Source organism: Monodelphis domestica, chromosome 3 (genome assembly GCF_027887165.1).
Source record: "Monodelphis domestica isolate mMonDom1 chromosome 3, mMonDom1.pri, whole genome shotgun sequence".
In the NCBI taxonomy this organism is placed as follows: domain Eukaryota; kingdom Metazoa; phylum Chordata; class Mammalia; order Didelphimorphia; family Didelphidae; genus Monodelphis; species Monodelphis domestica.
In genome coordinates this window covers 513,186,699-513,205,101 of record NC_077229.1, presented here as the reverse complement: position 1 = coordinate 513,205,101, position 18,403 = coordinate 513,186,699, and the positions used below count along the sequence as shown (strand labels likewise).

At 38.2% G+C, this 18,403-nt stretch overlaps 1 protein-coding gene across 1 annotated transcript in view; it reads left to right on the top strand.

Annotated features, from left to right (window-relative positions):
• Positions 1-18,403, top strand: part of IL31RA (interleukin 31 receptor A) — a 105,495-nt gene that overhangs the window by 77,416 nt on the left and 9,676 nt on the right. Inside the window, exons 11-15 of the mRNA XM_056821114.1 lie at positions 4,532-4,633; positions 7,465-7,611; positions 10,850-10,990; positions 14,666-14,759; positions 17,718-17,796. Of these exons, the coding sequence (XP_056677092.1) occupies positions 4,532-4,633; positions 7,465-7,611; positions 10,850-10,990; positions 14,666-14,759; positions 17,718-17,796 (563 nt within the window). The remainder of the gene's footprint in view (positions 1-4,531; positions 4,634-7,464; positions 7,612-10,849; positions 10,991-14,665; positions 14,760-17,717; positions 17,797-18,403) is intronic.

Here is an 18,403-nt window from a genome sequence, read left to right as displayed (position 1 = left end):
CTTATCCTAGACTGTCTTGCTGAGGTCATTTACTTCAAGTCTATTCCACTGATCCTCCTTTCTCTCTTAGCCAGTACCAAATTGTTTTGATAACCACTGTTTTATAGTATAGTTTGAGATCTGGGACTGCAAGGCCTCCTTCCTTTGAATTTTTTTTTTCATAATTTTCCTGGATATCCTTGATCTTTTGTTCTCCCAAATGAACTTTGTTATTTTTTTTCTAATTTGGTAAAAAAAAAGTTTTTTGGTAGTTCAATGGGTATGGCACTAAATAAGTAAATTAATTTGGATAGGATTGTCATTTTTATTATGTTAGCTCATCCCACCCATGAGCAATCAATTTTTTTCCAATTGTTTAGATCTAGTTTTAATTGTGTGGAGATTGTTTTTTAGCTGTGTTCATATAGTTCCTGTGTTTGTATCAGCAGATAGATTCCTAAGTATTTTATATTGTCTAGGGTGATTTTAAATGGAATTTCTCTTTCTAATTCTTGCTGCTGAAATGGGTTGGAGATATATAGAAATGCTGATGACTTATGTGGGCTTATTTTGTATCCTGCAACTTTGCTGAAATTGTTGATTATTTCAGATCTGGTCTTTTCTTTACAAATTCTTGGAGTCCTTCTATTTTGTTGAATGACCATACTTTCCCCTGTAAGAATATAGTTAGTTTTTCTGGGTAGTTGATTCTTGGTTCTAGACCTAGTTCCCTTGCTTTCCGGAATATCATATTCCATGCCTTTCGGTCCTTCAGTGTGGATGCAGCCAGATCCTGCACTATCCTCACTGTGGTTCCATGGTATCTGAATGACTTCTTGGAAGCTTGTAATATGTTTTCTTTGCTCTGATAGTTCTTGAATTTGGCTATAGCATTCCTTGGTGTTGTCAGTTGGGGATTAAGTATGGGAAGTGATCTGTGAATTCTTTCAATCTCCACTTTTACCTCTTGTTCTAGAATATTGGGGCAGTTTTCTTGGATAATTTCCAGTAGTATTATGTTCAGGCTTTTTCTTTTGTCATGGTCTTCTGGTAGACCAATGATCCTTAAATTGCCTCTCCTCAAACGGTTTTCTAAATTCTCTGTTTTGTGAATGAGATGCTTCATATTTTCCTCATTTTTTCCATTCTTTTTGTTTTGTTTTATAGTGTTCTGCTGCCTTGTGAGGTCACTTAATTATAGTTGTTGTATTCTGGTTCTTAAAGACTGGATTTCATCCCTGGCTTTTTGGTCATCCTTCTCCGTCTGGTCTGATTTTCTTTGGAGGTCATCTTTCATCCTCTTTACCTCATCTCTCATCTCCTTTGCCTCATATTTCATCTCCTTTGCCTCATTTTCAAGCTGGTTGATTTTTGGCTTTCAGGATACTATTTTCTTCTTTTAGTTCAAGTGCCTCTGTTTCCAGATGACTTATCTTAGTTTTAAAATTCTTTTCCCAATTGTTTTCAGCCTCTCTTAATTGTGTTTTGAATTGCATTTTGAGTTCTTTCAAAGTCTGTATCCAATTCACTGGGATTGCTGTTTTATTGCTTGCCTCCTCCTCTGTTCCATCTGCTCTTGGTTTGTTGCCTGTACAAAAGCTGTCAATTGTAATTTCTTTTTTTTTCTGTTGTTTGCTCATATTTACCCCTTATTTTCTCCCCATATTTCTTTACTCTCGCTTCTCTCATTTTTTTTGTTTTGGGGCTTTCTGTCAGTATCCTTTCTTGGAGCTTTGAAAGAAGCTCTCTCCGTGCAGTCTGTGGGGGAGGGGTGTTGGGGTTTGAGCTTCCCTGTTCTCTGGAGGCTTTTGATTGGATTAAAGTCCAGCAGTCTGTGAGGGAGGGGTGTTGGGGCTTGGACTTCCCTGAGCTCTGAAGACTTTTGATGTGATTAAGTTCAGCTGGGTTGGGCTGGATGTGCTCTTAGGCCAAAACCTCCTGGAAGGCTGGAGCAATATGGAGGGTCTCCGAAGCTGGTCCTGGGACCTTCCTTCTGCCTTCCCCTTAAACCTGAGTGTTCTTGGATTCCAACTTTGGGGGGGGCGTACCTTTTGAATTGAGTCCAGCAGGAGGGTTCATTGGCTCTGTCTTGTTGTTAGGTTTGATTTGCAGTCCCCTAGGAGCATTCAGTTTGTGATTGGTAAGAAAGGTTTTTCAGAGGTCTGAACTTTTGCTGCTTCTAAGCCGCCATCCTGACTCCGCCTTCAGCTACAAGCAGTGGATCATTCTTATTCTGAGTGGGTTCTTTTGTTTTGAGAATTCTTAGTTCTCCCGTCTTAAATGGAAAGCATTATTAATAAATAAACAAGAAAGCCTCTTTGCCAGAAGTGCACCCATTTCCAATAATGAAGCAATTTATTAAAATATCAGAATTGGGACAGAACATTTCCAGAAAGAGTTAAAAAAGACCTTAGAGCTTATTGTTAAAGAAAACAAACTCAGGGTGTGTGTGTGTGTGTGTGTGTGTGTGTGTGTGTGTGTGTGTGTGTTTATTTTTTACTGGGGTGTGGATGCTAAAATCATCTTGGCAGACAGGTTAAACCAGGTTGAGAGTAACCAACAGAGATATTTACTCTAAGCATGTGAAGACTTCCGCCCATTGGAATGGGTGGGTGAGAATACTTTGTTCCACTGGCCACAAAGACAGCTGAAGTAGGTGCTATGGAGTTCTTAGAGCTTGGACATTAATCAAAGAGGCCAGGGTTATCTACTGCATCCTGCGTGCATCCTGGCCATCACTAGTTCTGAATCTGGCTTTGCCACTGAGCTTTGATGACTCTAAAGAAGGGAGAAGTTGATGTTTTGTGCAATGTTTGCACCTCATTTAAATCCAGTTTACATGCAGGCCAAGATATCACCCTAGGATGACAATGATCTTCTTAAAAAACAATGGATGAGCAACAACAGCATACATGTTTGTTTTTATGTATATACATGGATATATGGATAATAAGGGAAAGACCTATATCTTAATTGGCATAAGGAACTCCTAGATGGTTACCAATGCAGGCTGCCATTTTCTCTGCAATTTATAATCTTAGAGAGTTGACTTGATTCCTCACTGACAAGATTAAGTGGTTTGTTCATAGTCACATAATTAGTACATATGTGAGGCAAACTTGAACTCCTTGTTTTTTAATTCTAAGGTTGTCTTTCCAGCCACTCTCCATGCTGTCTCTCTCAATAAATCCAGTAAACATTAACAAAAACAAATAGTCAAATAAACAAAAATTAGAAGTGGAATCTTATTTTTAAAAAATGCTTATTTATTATGATTACAACCAAATGAATTAACCAACAACAACCAAGCAATCAATGTTTCAGGATCAAGCTGAAGCTCTGTTACCATAGGCAGCTTGGGTAATATATTGCATATCACAGTGGACCTAGAGTCTACAAAAATAAATTGGTGAGTTAAAAAAATAAAATATTTATTGAAATATTTAAGGGTAAAAAAGGATTTTTTTCTAAGGGATTCTAAATCCACCCCTGGTTCCACAAGGAACTGCTTCTTCTGTGTTTCACATGCTACACTAATCCTCCCTGATCTGACTAATCCAAATTTATACTATTTAAATAAAAACTACCACTATTATCCTTATAAGTCTTAACTTTGCCTTCAAATTATAAATTAGCAAAGGCTAGCTGGTTGAGTCTCAACAAGAACCAAATGAGGACTCTGAGCCTTAACAGACTCAGAGTCCAAACCAAAGACCAGGTTTTTCTTTGGTCTTCTCAGAGTTAAATTAATCTATAAAAACCACAATAGATAGTCAATAGTGTTTCCCATGTTGGAAAAGGAAAGCACTGAGCTCCTTCAGATCTTTCCCTCAGACAGAGAGAGAGAGGCAAAGATGTTACCTCCTCCAGCCCTGAGAGTCTCTGAGAGTGTGTCTCTGCCAACTGCCAGAGAGCAACTCCCCACTGCCAGAGAGAGTAATTGACACAGAAAAATGGTTATAACTGTCAGCAGTTGAAATTCACAGGCTCTCTCAGCTCTGCTTCAAACTCCAGTTCTTTTTCAAGCAGCCACTTTACTTCTTATCCCTAAACTACTAAAACAATACTTATTTTCTAATATCATCCTTACAAGTCCCAATGACCTGAATTCAAACCCTGCCTCTGATACTTTCACTATCTGAATAACCTCAGGAAAATCACTTACACTCTCTCTGCCTCAGTTTCTTCAACTGTAAATAATACCTATATCCTAGGATTGTTGTGAAGTACTGTAAAGTACTCTATAAACCTCTATATCAATATGGTACTACATCCATTCTATAATAATAACAATAATGATATCTACATAGAATTTATACAATATATCTTGCATAATTATTATAATATAGAACAATTAATATCTTTTATTATAACAACCTTTAAAACTGATGAAGTCCAATCCTCATAATGAGCAGAGGAGGAAAACGAAGTCCAAGAAGGTTGAAGTGATTTCCTCGAGGTCAGCACAGCTACATTGTCTCCCGACTCCTGGTAAATGATCTTTTCCATTAAGCTATGCTGTGGATTTTCATGTGTGTTTTTCTTTTTACAGACAATTTTAAGCCATTTCAGTGTTATAACATCTCGGTGTATCCAGTGGAGGGAATGGAAGTTGGAGCTCCACATTCCGTCCAGGCTTATTTCACAGAAGGGAGTATGTATGAACAGTACTGCATCACTGGCATTTGGAGGGGGGAACCTAGACCTGAGCCCCTTCCAATAAAGGGACAAGGATGGGGCCCTCCAGAGCAAATTTACTGCCCACTTTGTTGCTTAACCTTCCACACTGTGAGCCTGGACTGAACATTCCAGGCCAGAAATCACAGTATGGTCAGTCCTGTGTTTTAGGATAATCAATTTGGCCTCTGAATAGAGGAGGGACTAGAGATGAAAGAGACAGCATGGGTATGGCTTTTGACAAAGGAGATGCTCTCAGATGTGGAAGGAACAGAGCGAGGCATGCATCAGAAGTAGGAAAACATAAGGCATTGCTGTAGAGTTGTGTATGGCTATTTGGCTAAAGGGGCAGTGGGAAATGAGGACAGGAAGGGTATTTGGAGCCATATTACTGAGGGCCTTGAATATCAGGTTGGGTTTGAATTTTAGATGAAAATTTTGAGCCTTTGAAAATTTTTGAGTACAATAGTGGCCTGATTGAGCTTCTATTTAAAAAATAAATTTAATTATTTCTTTTAGAATTAGAGCATTATCATAGATAAAACTATTGCATATATTCATTTAAATAAAACACCAATCCATTAACATTCGAGAATGCTGTTTTATGATAGCTGCCACTGTATTAAACTCTCAACCTCCAAATGACATGGAATGAAAAGCTATCAAAATGTAAAGGTTCCAAAGGAAGAAATCAAAACCACATGGGCTCAAGAAGTACTGTCATCTCCATCATCCTGTCTGCTTTAGGGGATTTCAGTGATCTTACAGATGATGAGTTACCATCCCAAAACTTTTATTTAATGACGAAAAGCACTCATTTTATCCATTTGTATAATCATTCATATATGAGTAAACATAAAAGAATAATAGCAGAATAATAACTGGTCTCCAGACCATTTCTATCTGTACTCCATGTAAAGGATGAGAATGAGATGACATGATAAAACGATAAATAGGGTTGATTCTGCTTCACTTTAAGTCCATTATCATTGCTACTAAATGGAATTAAATATGGCTTCTAAATTAAAGAATGAATCGAACAAAATACCTTGTTGATTATTAATGATATTAAATTACTATAGCTCCTCCAAAAACCACATTAAACAGCTTGTTCTTCTTATGAAATCTTCCTCCAGTATTGTCAAAATGTCATTTGGACTCAATACATGTAAAATGATTTTTATATATATCAAGGTAAAATAGAGACTGAAAGCTTTGTACTTCAATCTGAAGGTTATATTGAATGAACAGATTGGGATAATTAAAAACTCCAGAAGACTGGCTTCTGAGTAAGAATATCAACTTATCGAAGAAGCTAGCATTGACCAATAAATTAATTGCTCAGTGATCTCTGTTAATGATCAAAGACCAGGAAGTCTCCTCTCATGGTTTCCTAAATACAGTTTGGGAGCTCATTATTCAGCTCTCCCTTAGACACCCCAAGCCACCTTGAACTCATAAATAGACAATGGGGAGGTGGTCCATTGAAACTCTCAAATCCTCTCCATCCCTGGGTGATGGTGGCCATCCCGTCATTAGCAATAACTCCTAATCTAACCCAGTTCTTATTTACTGAGCAAGATGAGTTCCAATATTTCCCCTTTCTATTACCAGGCTCTGGTGGGCAGAGGGAGAGGGAGAGATATTCCTTGGGGCTCCTAAGAACAAAGGGATGTGTACAAAGGTCAAAGAACTGATTTGAGCCTCTAATTCAAAACCCAGATATAGAAATTATTCTGTATATATTAAAAAAAAATCCTCTCGAGATAAAGGTAGGGCTTCCATGTCCTTTGACCTCCTCCATATAAAACACAGAGAGGAGAAAGCCTGGTTGAATATATTTAAGAGACTTACTGGCATTCTGAAATCCAGATTGGATAAGAAGGACATTTTTAAAGCAATTGTCCCCAACAAAGAACCAGTCTTAGTGTATACTTATGGAACCGTTAAATAGATTAAAACAGATTTGGAAGGTATCACTAAAATAACCCATATAATTTTAACAAAACACAAAGCCCATTACTCTCAGGCATCTATAGCAAGAATAACACCTCCTCAATGAAAGGGAAGATGATTGATAGACACCCTGAGAGTGCATTATACACCTTTTCTCTGAATTTCATCAAAGATGAGAAGAAATAGAATAATAATAGAAACTGGGCAGTGTATCACTACTGAAAACTAGAAACATTTTACTGTTTAGTCTGTCTAACTCTTTGGGATCCCATTTGGATTTTCTTGGCAAAGATACTAGAATGACTTGCAATTCCCTTCTCCAGCTTATTTTACAGATGGGAAAACTGAGGCAAATAAGATTAAGCGACTTGCCCAGGGTCACACAGTAGTGAGTCTCTGAGGCTAGATTTGAGTCTTCCAGATTCCAGACTATCCCCTGCACCACCCAGCTGCCTATCCTGAAAATACACCCCTCAAAATGTTCCTGAAGAACTCAATGCAAGTTATCATGGACGGAATTGTTGCCCACAATTAGCAAGGCATCATTTTGGTCCATAAAAAGTAAAAAAACATATTTTAAATAGGTGTCCCCACATGGCATGCTCATAATCTCTAAACTACAAGGAATTAAAAAAAAGGCACAACCCTAAAACCTTTGAAATGTAGAGACCTAGCCGTGGCCCACGGGGATATGGGATTGCCTCATGGTCCCAGAAGAGGTGAACTTGGGTGTTGAACTCAGGTCTTCCAGCTTGAATCCTATCTGAGTTGAGTGTTCATAGGAGAGGAGGCAGCAAATGTGGTGGGAAGTCAGGCTAATGCTCACTGTCCATCTTCTTGTCCTTTTAAAAGTCCCAGAAGAAGGTCCACGGGCGAAAGCTCAAAATATCAGCTCTCATACAGCTACAATAAAATGGGAAGAGATTTCCAAAGCCCAGAGAAAAGGCTTCATCCGCAACTATACAGTGTTTTATAAATCTGAAGGAGGAAAAGAATTTGGTAAGTGTACATATGGCTTAACTGGGAAAAAACTCTCTTTATCCCAACCAAGTAGTTTGACTAAATCAACCGTGATAGCTGCATTGATTTCTGATCTGGGCAATGGAATATCTCAGAGGGAGATCTGTTTCCTGGATGACATCCAAACCTCCTCCTTCAGTTAATTCATTTCCATTTAGTCAGTGCATATTGAGCTATGTTCTAGGTGCCATTCTAGGCACTTTGGGGGATACAAAGAGGAAAACTGACATAGTTCCTGCTCTCAAAGAGTTTGAATTTGTTGTTCTATTATTTTCAGGGGTATCTGATTCTGTGATCCCATTTGGGTCTGGAATGAACTAGAATGGTCCAATAAAACATACTAGCTCCTTGAAGGCAGAACTTCTCCTAAAAATTACCTTTGTATCACTAGTGCCTAATTCTCAGGCTTATTCTACCTTGTACAGGATATATGCCTCATAAATAAATGCTGTGGAATAGAATTGAATTAAATAGTCCTCCAGACACCCAGATTTCATGCAGATTCAATAATGCTTCCCCTTTTTGCTCCTGCAGAACTGAGTCCAAAGCGGATGTGTATGGGAGAGTAGTCGCTTTTTTGTAAAGATATTTTAGCAATTACGTGCAATAACAATTTTCCACATAAATTTTCTAAAGTTTTGTGAGCCAAATTGTCTCCCTCTCTCCCTTCTCTCCCCTTTCCCAGAGCTGGCAAATAATTTGATCTGGTTCCATGAGTATTATGGAAGAAATAAAGAAATCTTTGGGCCATAATTCTGAGCTGAAAAACTGACTTTACTCATGGATAAATGGAGTCAATAGTCCTATCATTTGCAGTCTGTGATGAAAGGCATCTTGTGGATGTTCTCAGTTGTTTTTATAGACTTTCTACAGTTGATACAAATCACTGACTGACAAAACTCACATCCTCAAAGTACATTAGCTAATCACTGACAAATTCTAGTACGAGGTCCAAGTGATTCATCGCTCTTAGGACTAATCCCCTCCGACTTTAACTCTTAGGAAGAGACATAAAGGTCAGCAGAGCCATCTTGCTGAGTCACAAAGTCTGAGGACCTTATTACTGACATAAATTCCTAGAAAAGCAAATGCTATTCCTGCTTTCACAACCGACTCTATGATTGCTTCCGTTATCTTTACTCAGAATTAGGAAATAGCAAAGATGTATTCTTAACATAAGAAGGTTTATAACAAGAGCTCTTAAGCTAACTCTCTCCTTATCCATCACAGTTCATTAACCACTGGGATTAGCCTTTTGAACACTCTAGTTTTATTTATATTGCTTAAAGGATTATATACGATTAATTAGTTTTATACCAAATGACCTAAAAAGAAATTAACTGAAATGAATGCAAGTTAAGCTTTTCAATGATCCTGCAAAATATATTTCCGTATTGTTCATTTTTGTAAGAGAATACTCATATAAAACCCTAAAATAAATACCCAAATAAACTACGGTGAAAAATAGTCTACTTTGACCTGCCTTCTGACTCCACCAGCTCTTTCTCTGGAGGTGGAGAAGCATTTTATGTCATAAGTTCCTCAGAATTGTCCTGGGTTATTGTATTGCTGAGGGTAGCTAAACCTATCACAGTTGGTCATTCCACAATATTGTTGTTACTGTGTATAAAGTTTTCCTGGTTCTGCTTATTTCACTCTGCATCAGTGCATAAAGCCTTTTCAGCTCTTTCTGACATCATCCTGTTCATCATCCTTAGAGCACAATAATATTCCATCACTACCATCTACCACAATTTGTTCAGCCATTCCCCAAGTGAGGGACATCCCTTTAGTTTCCAATTCTTTGTCTCTACAAAAGAGCAGCCATAAATAGAAATATTTTTGTACAAGCAAGTCCTTTCCCCTTTTTTATGATCTCTTTGGGATACAGACCTAACTTCTGCCCAGGGTCACACAGCTAGGACGTGTCCAAAGGCAAATTTGAACTCTTGCTGTTAATGGTCTGTTTCGACCCAGAGGGTAAAACTTGGAGCAGTCAGATGAAGTTGCAGGCTTGCGTTTCAGATAATGAAAAACCCTACCATCTCTGACAACTGGTCCTCCAGTGAGGAGGAACCCAGCATCTCCTGAGGCAGCCCATTGTACTTTTGGACAGCTCTAATTATTAGAAAATGTTTCCTTTATCTGAAGACACTTCCTAGCTGTGTGACCCTGGGCAAGTCATTTAATGCCCATTGCCTACTCCTTACCACTCTTTTACCTTGGAACTGATCCTTAATAGCAATTCTAAGACTGAAGGTTAAAGTAAAAAAAAAAAGTTTTATTTTTTATTTGCTTATTTTTATTTTATTATTATTTACTATAATAATAGTTAATATTTACATGGCACTTACTATTATATGTGTAGATGTTTTATACACACTGTGGAAGTGAGAAATATATAATATGTATAATATATAAACATATAATATTACTACATTTCCGGAACTATGGTAAGTGCTTTTACAGTGATCTCATTTGATCCTTACAACAACCCTGGAAGTAGATGCTATTATTTTATTTTTATTTATTTTTTATTCAAAGATATTTTATTTTCCCAGTTACATGTAATAACAATTGTTCACTTACGTTGTCCTAAATTATAAGATCCAAATTGTTTCCCTCTGCCCCTTCCCTCCCCCTTGCTGGAAATAATAAGCAATTTGATCTGGTTTATACATGTATTATCATGCAGAAATGCTTCCATATTAGTCATTGTTGTAACTGAAAACCCCAAATAAAACCATAAATAAATTAATGTGAAAAATGGTATATTTTGATCTATATTCAGACTTTTTCCTCTAGGGGTAGATAGTATTTTGCCATCAGCAGTAGATGCTATTATTATCCCAATTTCCACGATCCTCATTTAGATTAGAAAACGGAGGCACGGCTTAAAAGAGTTATCTAGGGCCACACAATCAGTAGGGATCTGAGACCAGGTTTGAACTAGGTCTTCCCAACTCTAGCCCGCACTCTATCTGCCAAGCCCTCTCCTTGCCTCCTTTTCAGGAATTCTGTTTTCTTGTCTCCACGTTAATCTTCCCCCTACTCCAAAGTCTTCAATGCTAACTTGGATATCCAGGAAGTTGGGGTACAGAGCAATTGGGGTACCTGGCAATTGTCCATACCCCTGCTCTAGTCACCACAATGTTCCGTTATCAGGATTCCTGGACGAGTACCTCTTTTTAAAAATTAATTGTATCTTTTCTTTCAGCCCAGATAGTCAATTCTAGTGTCTTGCAATGTCAACTGGAGTCCCTGGAAAGAAACACTCAGTACACCGTCACGGTTATGGCAAACACCTTGGCCGGCGGCAAGAATGGAACCAATTTCAATTTCAAGACATTATCCTTTAGTGAGTAACAGTCCAAAGGGGCGCTCTTTTGGGGTAATGATTGCATTTCTTCCCAGCTATGGCTGCTTAGCTTGTACGTTTTTCCTGTGATGATTCCTCTTGAAAAAGGGGAGAAAAAAGCAAGCTAAGGATAAGGATAAGGATAAGGATAAGGATAAGGATAAGGATAAGGATAAGGATAAGGATAAGGATAAGGATAAGGATGCTTTTGTTTATATGGAAAGAGCCATACCGCATCCCACATGTTGGTATTCCAGAATGGGATGCAGAAAAATGAGAGAACTGGAACATTGAGAATTGAGTTGGGAATTACCAGCCATTCTGCTGCATCCTAACCCTCTTTGTGTCCCGGATCGGACTGAGCCATTCATCTCAGCAATAACCACATGTCTTCCTTCAGTAGATTCTGCCATCATTAGAGGAGAGGACGTGTCTGCTTACCACGTCCTGCGGTCCTAGTGCTTATCGTAGATGCAGGAGCTCTGTCTAGTCGGACTCCCTCATTGTACAAATGAGATAACCACAGCCTAGAAAGGAGGAAGTGATTTGCTCCACATTAGAGTTAGGAAGTCATGGAGGTCGGACTTGAAATCTGGTCCCATCCTTTGCCCTTGGTATCATACAACTTGAGTCCCAAAAAGGAAACTAATTTGTTATTTTTGATTTTTTTTGGTGGAGAAAACCAGATAAAAGGGTTCACTCATTTCCATGAATGTAAAACGCTATTCGATAAAAACAATAGTTTAGAAGAAATGTCCTTCATTTCCATCTTCATGCTGATGATGAGTCAGAATTAAGGAATGTGAGGAACAAAGGATACTTGACAGACAGAGAAGCAACAACATTCTATATCATGTTCCTAAGAGCTAAAGTTTAGCTCATTTGTTAACAGGTAAAAATGCATCTTCTCAGATGAAAAGAAATGAGTAAATATTGGGCTTTTTATTCTTTAAAAAAAAATGTTAAATTCCTGCCCAAAGTTTGGAAATACTAAAACTTTCATCTTCATTGGAGATAACCTTTGTGACCTAGTTTGCAAATAAGGAATGCCGGATGTACTTTTGCCAAGAAAAAATGGCCCTCAGTTTTCATGGAGCAACACATCCTGTCTTGTGGTAATTTAAGGAATAGTTTTATTGCTGCAAATGCTTATTAAAAAAACAAAACAAATCGAAATAATCAACAACTTTAGTAAAGTTGCAGGATATAAAATAAACCCACATAAATCATCAGCATTTCTATATATTTCCAACACAGCTCAGCAGCAAGAACTAGAAAGAGAAATCCCATTCAAAATTACCTTAGACAAAATAAAATACCTAGGAATCTATCTCCCGAGACAAACACAGGAACTATATGAACACAACTACAAAACACTCTCCACACAATTAAAACTAGACTTGAACCATTGGAAAAACATTAACTGCTCATGGGTAGGATGAGCCAATATAATAAAAATGACCATCCTACCCAAACTCATCTATCTATTTAGTGCCATACCCATGGAACTTCCAAAAATTTTTTTTTACTGATCTAGAAAAAACCATAACAAAGTTCATTTGGAAGAATAAAGGATCAAGGATACCCAGGGAAATAATGAAAAAAAATATAAAGGAAGGAAGACTTGCAGTCCCAGATCTCAGACTATATTATAAAGCAGTGGTTATCAAAACAATTTGGTACTGGCTAAGAGACAGAAAGGAAGATCAGTGGAATAGACTTGGGGTAAATGACCTCAGCAAGACAGCATATGACAAACCCAAAGATCCCAGCTTTTGGGACAAAAATCCACTATTTCATAAAAACTGCTGGGAAAATTGGAGGACAGTGTGGGACAGATTAGGTTTGGATCAACACCTCACACCCTATACCAAGATAAATTCAAAATGGGTGAATGACTTGAACATAAGGAAGGAAACTATAAGAAAATTAGGTGAACACAGAATAGTATACATGTCAGACCTTTGGGAAGGGAGAGGCTTTAAAACCAAGCAAGAATTAGAAAGAGTCACAAAATGCAAAATAAATAATCTGGAATACATCAAATTAAAAAGCTTTTGTACAAATAAAACCAATGTAACCAAAATCAGAAGGGAAGCAACAAACTGGGAAACAATCTTCATAAAAACCTCTGACAAAGGTTTAATTACTCAAATTTACAAAGAACTAAATCAATTGTACAAAAAATCAAGCCATTCTCCAATTGATAAATGGGACATGAACAGGCAGTTCACAGCCAAAGAAATCAAAACTATTAACAAGCACATGAAGAAGTGTTCTACATCTCTTATAATCAGAGAGATGCAAATCAAAACAACTCTGAGGTATCACCTCACACCTAGCAGATTGGTTAACATGACAGCAAAGAAAAGTAATGAATGCTGGAGGGGATGTGGCAAAGTGGGGATACTAATTTATTGCTGGTGGAGTTGTGAACTGATCCAACCATTCTGGAGGGCAATTTGGAACTATGCCCAAAGGACGATAAAAGACTGTCTGCCCTTTGATCCAGCCATGGCACTGCTGGGTTTGTACCCCAAAGAGACAATAAGTAAAAAGACTTGTACAAGAATATTCATAGCTGCGCTCTTTGTGGTGGCAAAAATTTGGAAAACGAGGGGATGCCCATGAATTGGGGAATGGCTGAACAAATTGTGGTATCTGTTGGTGATGGAGTACTATTGTGCTCAAAGGAATAATAAAGTGGAGGAATTCCATGGAGACTGGAACAACCTCCAGGAAGTGATGCAGAGTGAGAGGAGCAGAACCAGGAGAACATTGTACACAGAGACTGATACATTGTGGTACAATAGAATGTAATGGACGTCTCCATCAGTGTCAATGCAATGTCCCTGAACAATCTGCAGAGATCTAAAAAACACTATCCACAAGCAGAGGATAAACTGTGGGAGTAAAACCACGGAGGAAAAGCAACTGCTTGACTACAGGGGTGGAGGGGATACAAACACTCTAGTGCAAATACCAACAGCATGGAAATGGGTTCGAACCAAGAACACATGTGAAACCCAGTGGAGTCGTGCGTCGGCTATGGGAGAAGTGGGGTGGATAGGGGGTGGGGGGGAGGAAAAGAGAATGATCATTGTTTCCAATGATTAATGTTTGGAAATGACTAAATAAAATAACGTTTAAAGAAAAAACAAACAAAAAAACAAAACAAAACCCAACTGTGATCTTGATAGAGACATGCAGGACCATTTCTATAAACAAAAAATAAACAGAAAAAGGGGATTGTATGTGAAAACTAAATTTTAATTGTTAATAGCTGATTTAAAAATACATAATACATTGAATATTGGTCTACGTGCCTATTTGCTAAAGATATTTATAGTTTTTTTTGTATTTGCTCCTCTGGAGGCAAAATGGAACCCCTGTTTGGCGCTTGTTCTGAGTGTCAGATTAAAGTAAACTGAATCCAAAATGAATCCAGTCTACACCTAGACTTGGGGCTATGAGCGATGAAGATAGACTTGGTGGACAGTGTTACATGTTATAAAATAGGGTTAATGAGGAATATACATTAGTTTAACTAGCTAAATTAATTAATTTATAATTTATAATTAGTAAATTAATTAGTTTAGTTCTCCTTCTGGACTAGCTTTACTGAAAAAAGCACAGAAACCTTCTTTGTGGTTAAATACTCTTCTTTTCTCGCAGGTATCCTCGAGATGGTCCTTTTCATCTCTTTCACTGGAGCTGGTCTCCTTTTTCTCGCTATTTTGTTGATGGTGTGCAGTCTTACCAAAGCCAAGTAAGTATTTCTGTGTATTTGGGAAACGGAGATGGGAAAAATTGTCATTTTTAATAAAAGTTTGGCCCGTTGCTTACCTAGACAAGAGGAAACTAGTTGTAGGTCTTTTTGGAGATGTGATTTATTCATTTCTATTTTTTTGTTGTTGCTATTTTGCACTGGACAAGCATTAGTATGCATGAATATTTAAATTAACAAACATTTATTTTTACCCTCTCTTTTCTCTCATCCATTAAAAAGAAAAAAAAAAGACCAATCCCTCTCTATCTTTATTTATGGATAATAAAGCCGAAATTCCTAAATTGGCAATATCCAATGATCCATGTTGCATTCTGTATATTGAGCCCATTTTCTCTCGATTAGAAGGTGGGTAGCCAACTTAATTATTAAAAGTTATTAAATTGGGGGCAGCTAAGTGGCTCAGTAGATTGAGAGCCAGGCCCAGTGATAAGAGGTCCTGGGTTCAAATCTGACCTCAGACACTTCCTACCCATGTGACCCTGAACAAGTCACTTAACCCCCATTTTCTAACCCTTCTGCTCTTCTGTCTTAGAACTGATATGCAGTATTGGCTCTAAGACAGAAGGTAAGGGTTTAAAAAAAAGTTATTTGTTAGAGTAGAAATGCAGGCGATGACATAGGATTTATCACTTGTTTCTTTGGGATTTAGGTCCTATAAGATTATTTGCTTACAACAAATGAATAATTTGGAAATATATTTTGCATGATAATACATTTCTAACACAGACTGAATTGCTGTCAGCTCTGGGAGGGGGAGGGAAAGAAGGAGGGAGCTATGGATCATATAACTTTGGAAAACATGGAAATATGTGATTAAAATAAAAATAAAAAAGGAAAAAATAAAATAAAATAATTTATGTAAACTGTGCCTAACCTCTGACCCAGATATACCACTCCCAGGCCTCTGCCCCAAAGAGATCCACGCAGTAACAACTAGAAACTAAAAGAGTTTCTATCCATCAATCGGGAAATGACTAAACAAATTATAGTGTATAAATGAATGGAACATGGACATTTCCTTATATAAAGAAGAATCAAAAGAGGGGATTGTGAATGAAAGGGCAAAATTCCATTATGCATCGCTTTTTGTTTTTTACAAGTACATGAAAATGAAGTTTCGAAGCTGCCCTGATGTCTAACAGAGCCCTCTCCATGGGCTGAGCAAAGGTCTTCTTTCTGCTGGACAGAGGACCGTCAGGGGTGATGCAGAAATGGCCAGAGGTGCCTTCTGCTCTCTAGAGATGATTACTTAGTAGCACCAAGGGACCACAGAAGGGTTGACCCTCTTCCCTAAACTACTAATGTGAATTAGAGGGGGGTACAGAGTCAGGAGCAGCTAGGAAGCACAATGGATAGACTGCCAAGCCAGGAACCATGAAGACTCATCTTCCTGAGTTCAAATCTGGTAGGCGACATTTCCTTTCTGGGTGACCCTGTTTGCCTCAGTTTCCTTATCTGTAAAATGAGCCTGAGAAGGAAATGGCAAGCCACTCTGGTATCTTTGTCAAGAAACCTCCAATGGGGGCACAGAGAGTTGGAGACAACGGAAAATGATAAACCACAGAATCAAGAAAGAGCAATCTGTTTTCAGAGGTGGGGAAGGATAGAAAAAGTCACAGATTATAGAAGTGGCCCGCATTGGATTGGGAGGGTAATTTGCTTTGCCATTCCTCTTCTCATATCCCATATTTTTCTGATGTTGCTCTTTGACTTAACCTGCTGGGAGGACCCAGTTCTGCTTTGCTGGATCCACCGGGCACCTAACCCAGGACAAAAAATGATGATACATTAAAGGATGGGAGATCCTTTGCCCTTCCTTATCTTAGACTTTCTGCCTGCTCTGGTTGAGTGGCTTGAATATTGTAGACACTTGGCCAAGTCTCTAATTTCTACATGTCTCAAGTTCTCCTATTTCCAGTGGGAATAATAATTTTGCCTCAGATAATTAGTCGTGTCTGTGGACTCCATCTGGGAAGATTTGCCTGTAGATCAAGAATTTAGTAGTGAAATTAGGAACAGCTGGCTGAAAATTGTGAGTTGGTCATCATCTTAAACCACGATAAATTCCAAATGGATTAATAATATTAATGTTCAAAAAAGCACGTGATTTAAAAAAAAATAGAAGGCATGAAAAGGTGATCTCTTTCACAATTGCAGAGTAGAACACGCTTAACCAGCTAGAATTTAGACAAAATTATTAGGGACAAAAGATCTTGATTATATCTTTTTATATAATTTGGAAAGAAAAAAACTATGTATCCAGAATAAGAAGGAAAAAAATACAGATTGAACTTTGCCTCAAACATTTCTGATAAAAACCTGATATCTATAATTTAAAGACTTGAGACGCATTATCAGGAGATAAGGGGTCTAAGAAACAGTTCTTGTAAGACAAGATGATCAACAACTACTCAAAAAAGTGTTCATACTCCTTAATTATCAGGTAAATCAAAACTAAAGCATCTCGGAGGTGCTACCTTAAAACTATTACATTGCAAAGATAGAAAAGGATGATAAGGGGGCAGCTGCGTGGCTCAGTGGATTGAGAGCCAGGCTTAGAGATGGGAAGTCCTGGGTTCAAATTTGACCTTAGATACTTCCTAGCTGGGTGACCCTGGGCAAGTCATCTCACCCCCATTGCCAAGCCCTTACCACTGTTCTTCCTCTAAGACAGAAGGTAAGGGTTTAAAAAAACAAATAAAAGGATAATACAATTCCATGCTGGTAACAGTTGTAGGAAAAGTGATATGCTAATATGTTATCAGTGGAACTATAAACTTATTGAATTATTTTGGGAACAATATAGGGTTAAACAAGAAGAATAACAAAAATGTTGATATCCATCCATCCAGACCTCTACACAGGACTGAAGTCCTACCTTTGGCATGGAGGGGGGAAGAATATAAAACCTCGCCAACTTTTCTTTCTAATTGGCAGATTGAAACGACTGGTTTGTCCAGAGATCCCCAATCCTGCAAAGAGCAATGTAGTCCTGTGGCACGGTGGCAGTCTCCAGGTAAGAGGTCCTGTATTTATTCCTAAAATCACTTCGGCAGCCTGGGAGGGACAGGGTGGGCAGGGCAGAGTGGGACAGTGAGCTGGGATGGAGCAGAGTTATGTGACAGACTCCTAGAGGGACCATCCTGGGGAGAAGTCAGGAGAGGGCAGGTCGAAACATTAATTAAAAATTAAAAATTAAATTAAAAATTAAAGTTTTGTCCTTATGATTCTGATTTCCTAGTTAAAGAAAGATAAAGAAAGAGTTAAAGAAAGAGAGAATGCTAATGGCATAGGAAACAAGAGCAAGAACCCATTGGAGGCGGGATGTAACTGAGAGTGATTTAATGGAGGAAAAACTCAGTTTATAAATTCTGAGAGGGGCAGACTTCAGAGGGAGCCTCATGGGGCACCGCAGCCTAATGACCTCAAACCATGCCCCACGAGGATAGACTGGAGGAACATACGATGTGTTACCTCCGGAGGATGTGAGAATTGATAACTGAGAGACAACATGGTACCATGGAAGGGGAAACTGGGTCTTTAAATCAAGGGTCTGGGTTCGTAATCTAGTTCTGTGGCTTCCTCCCTGTGTGAATTTGGAAGAGTCACTTTCCTTTGTTTTC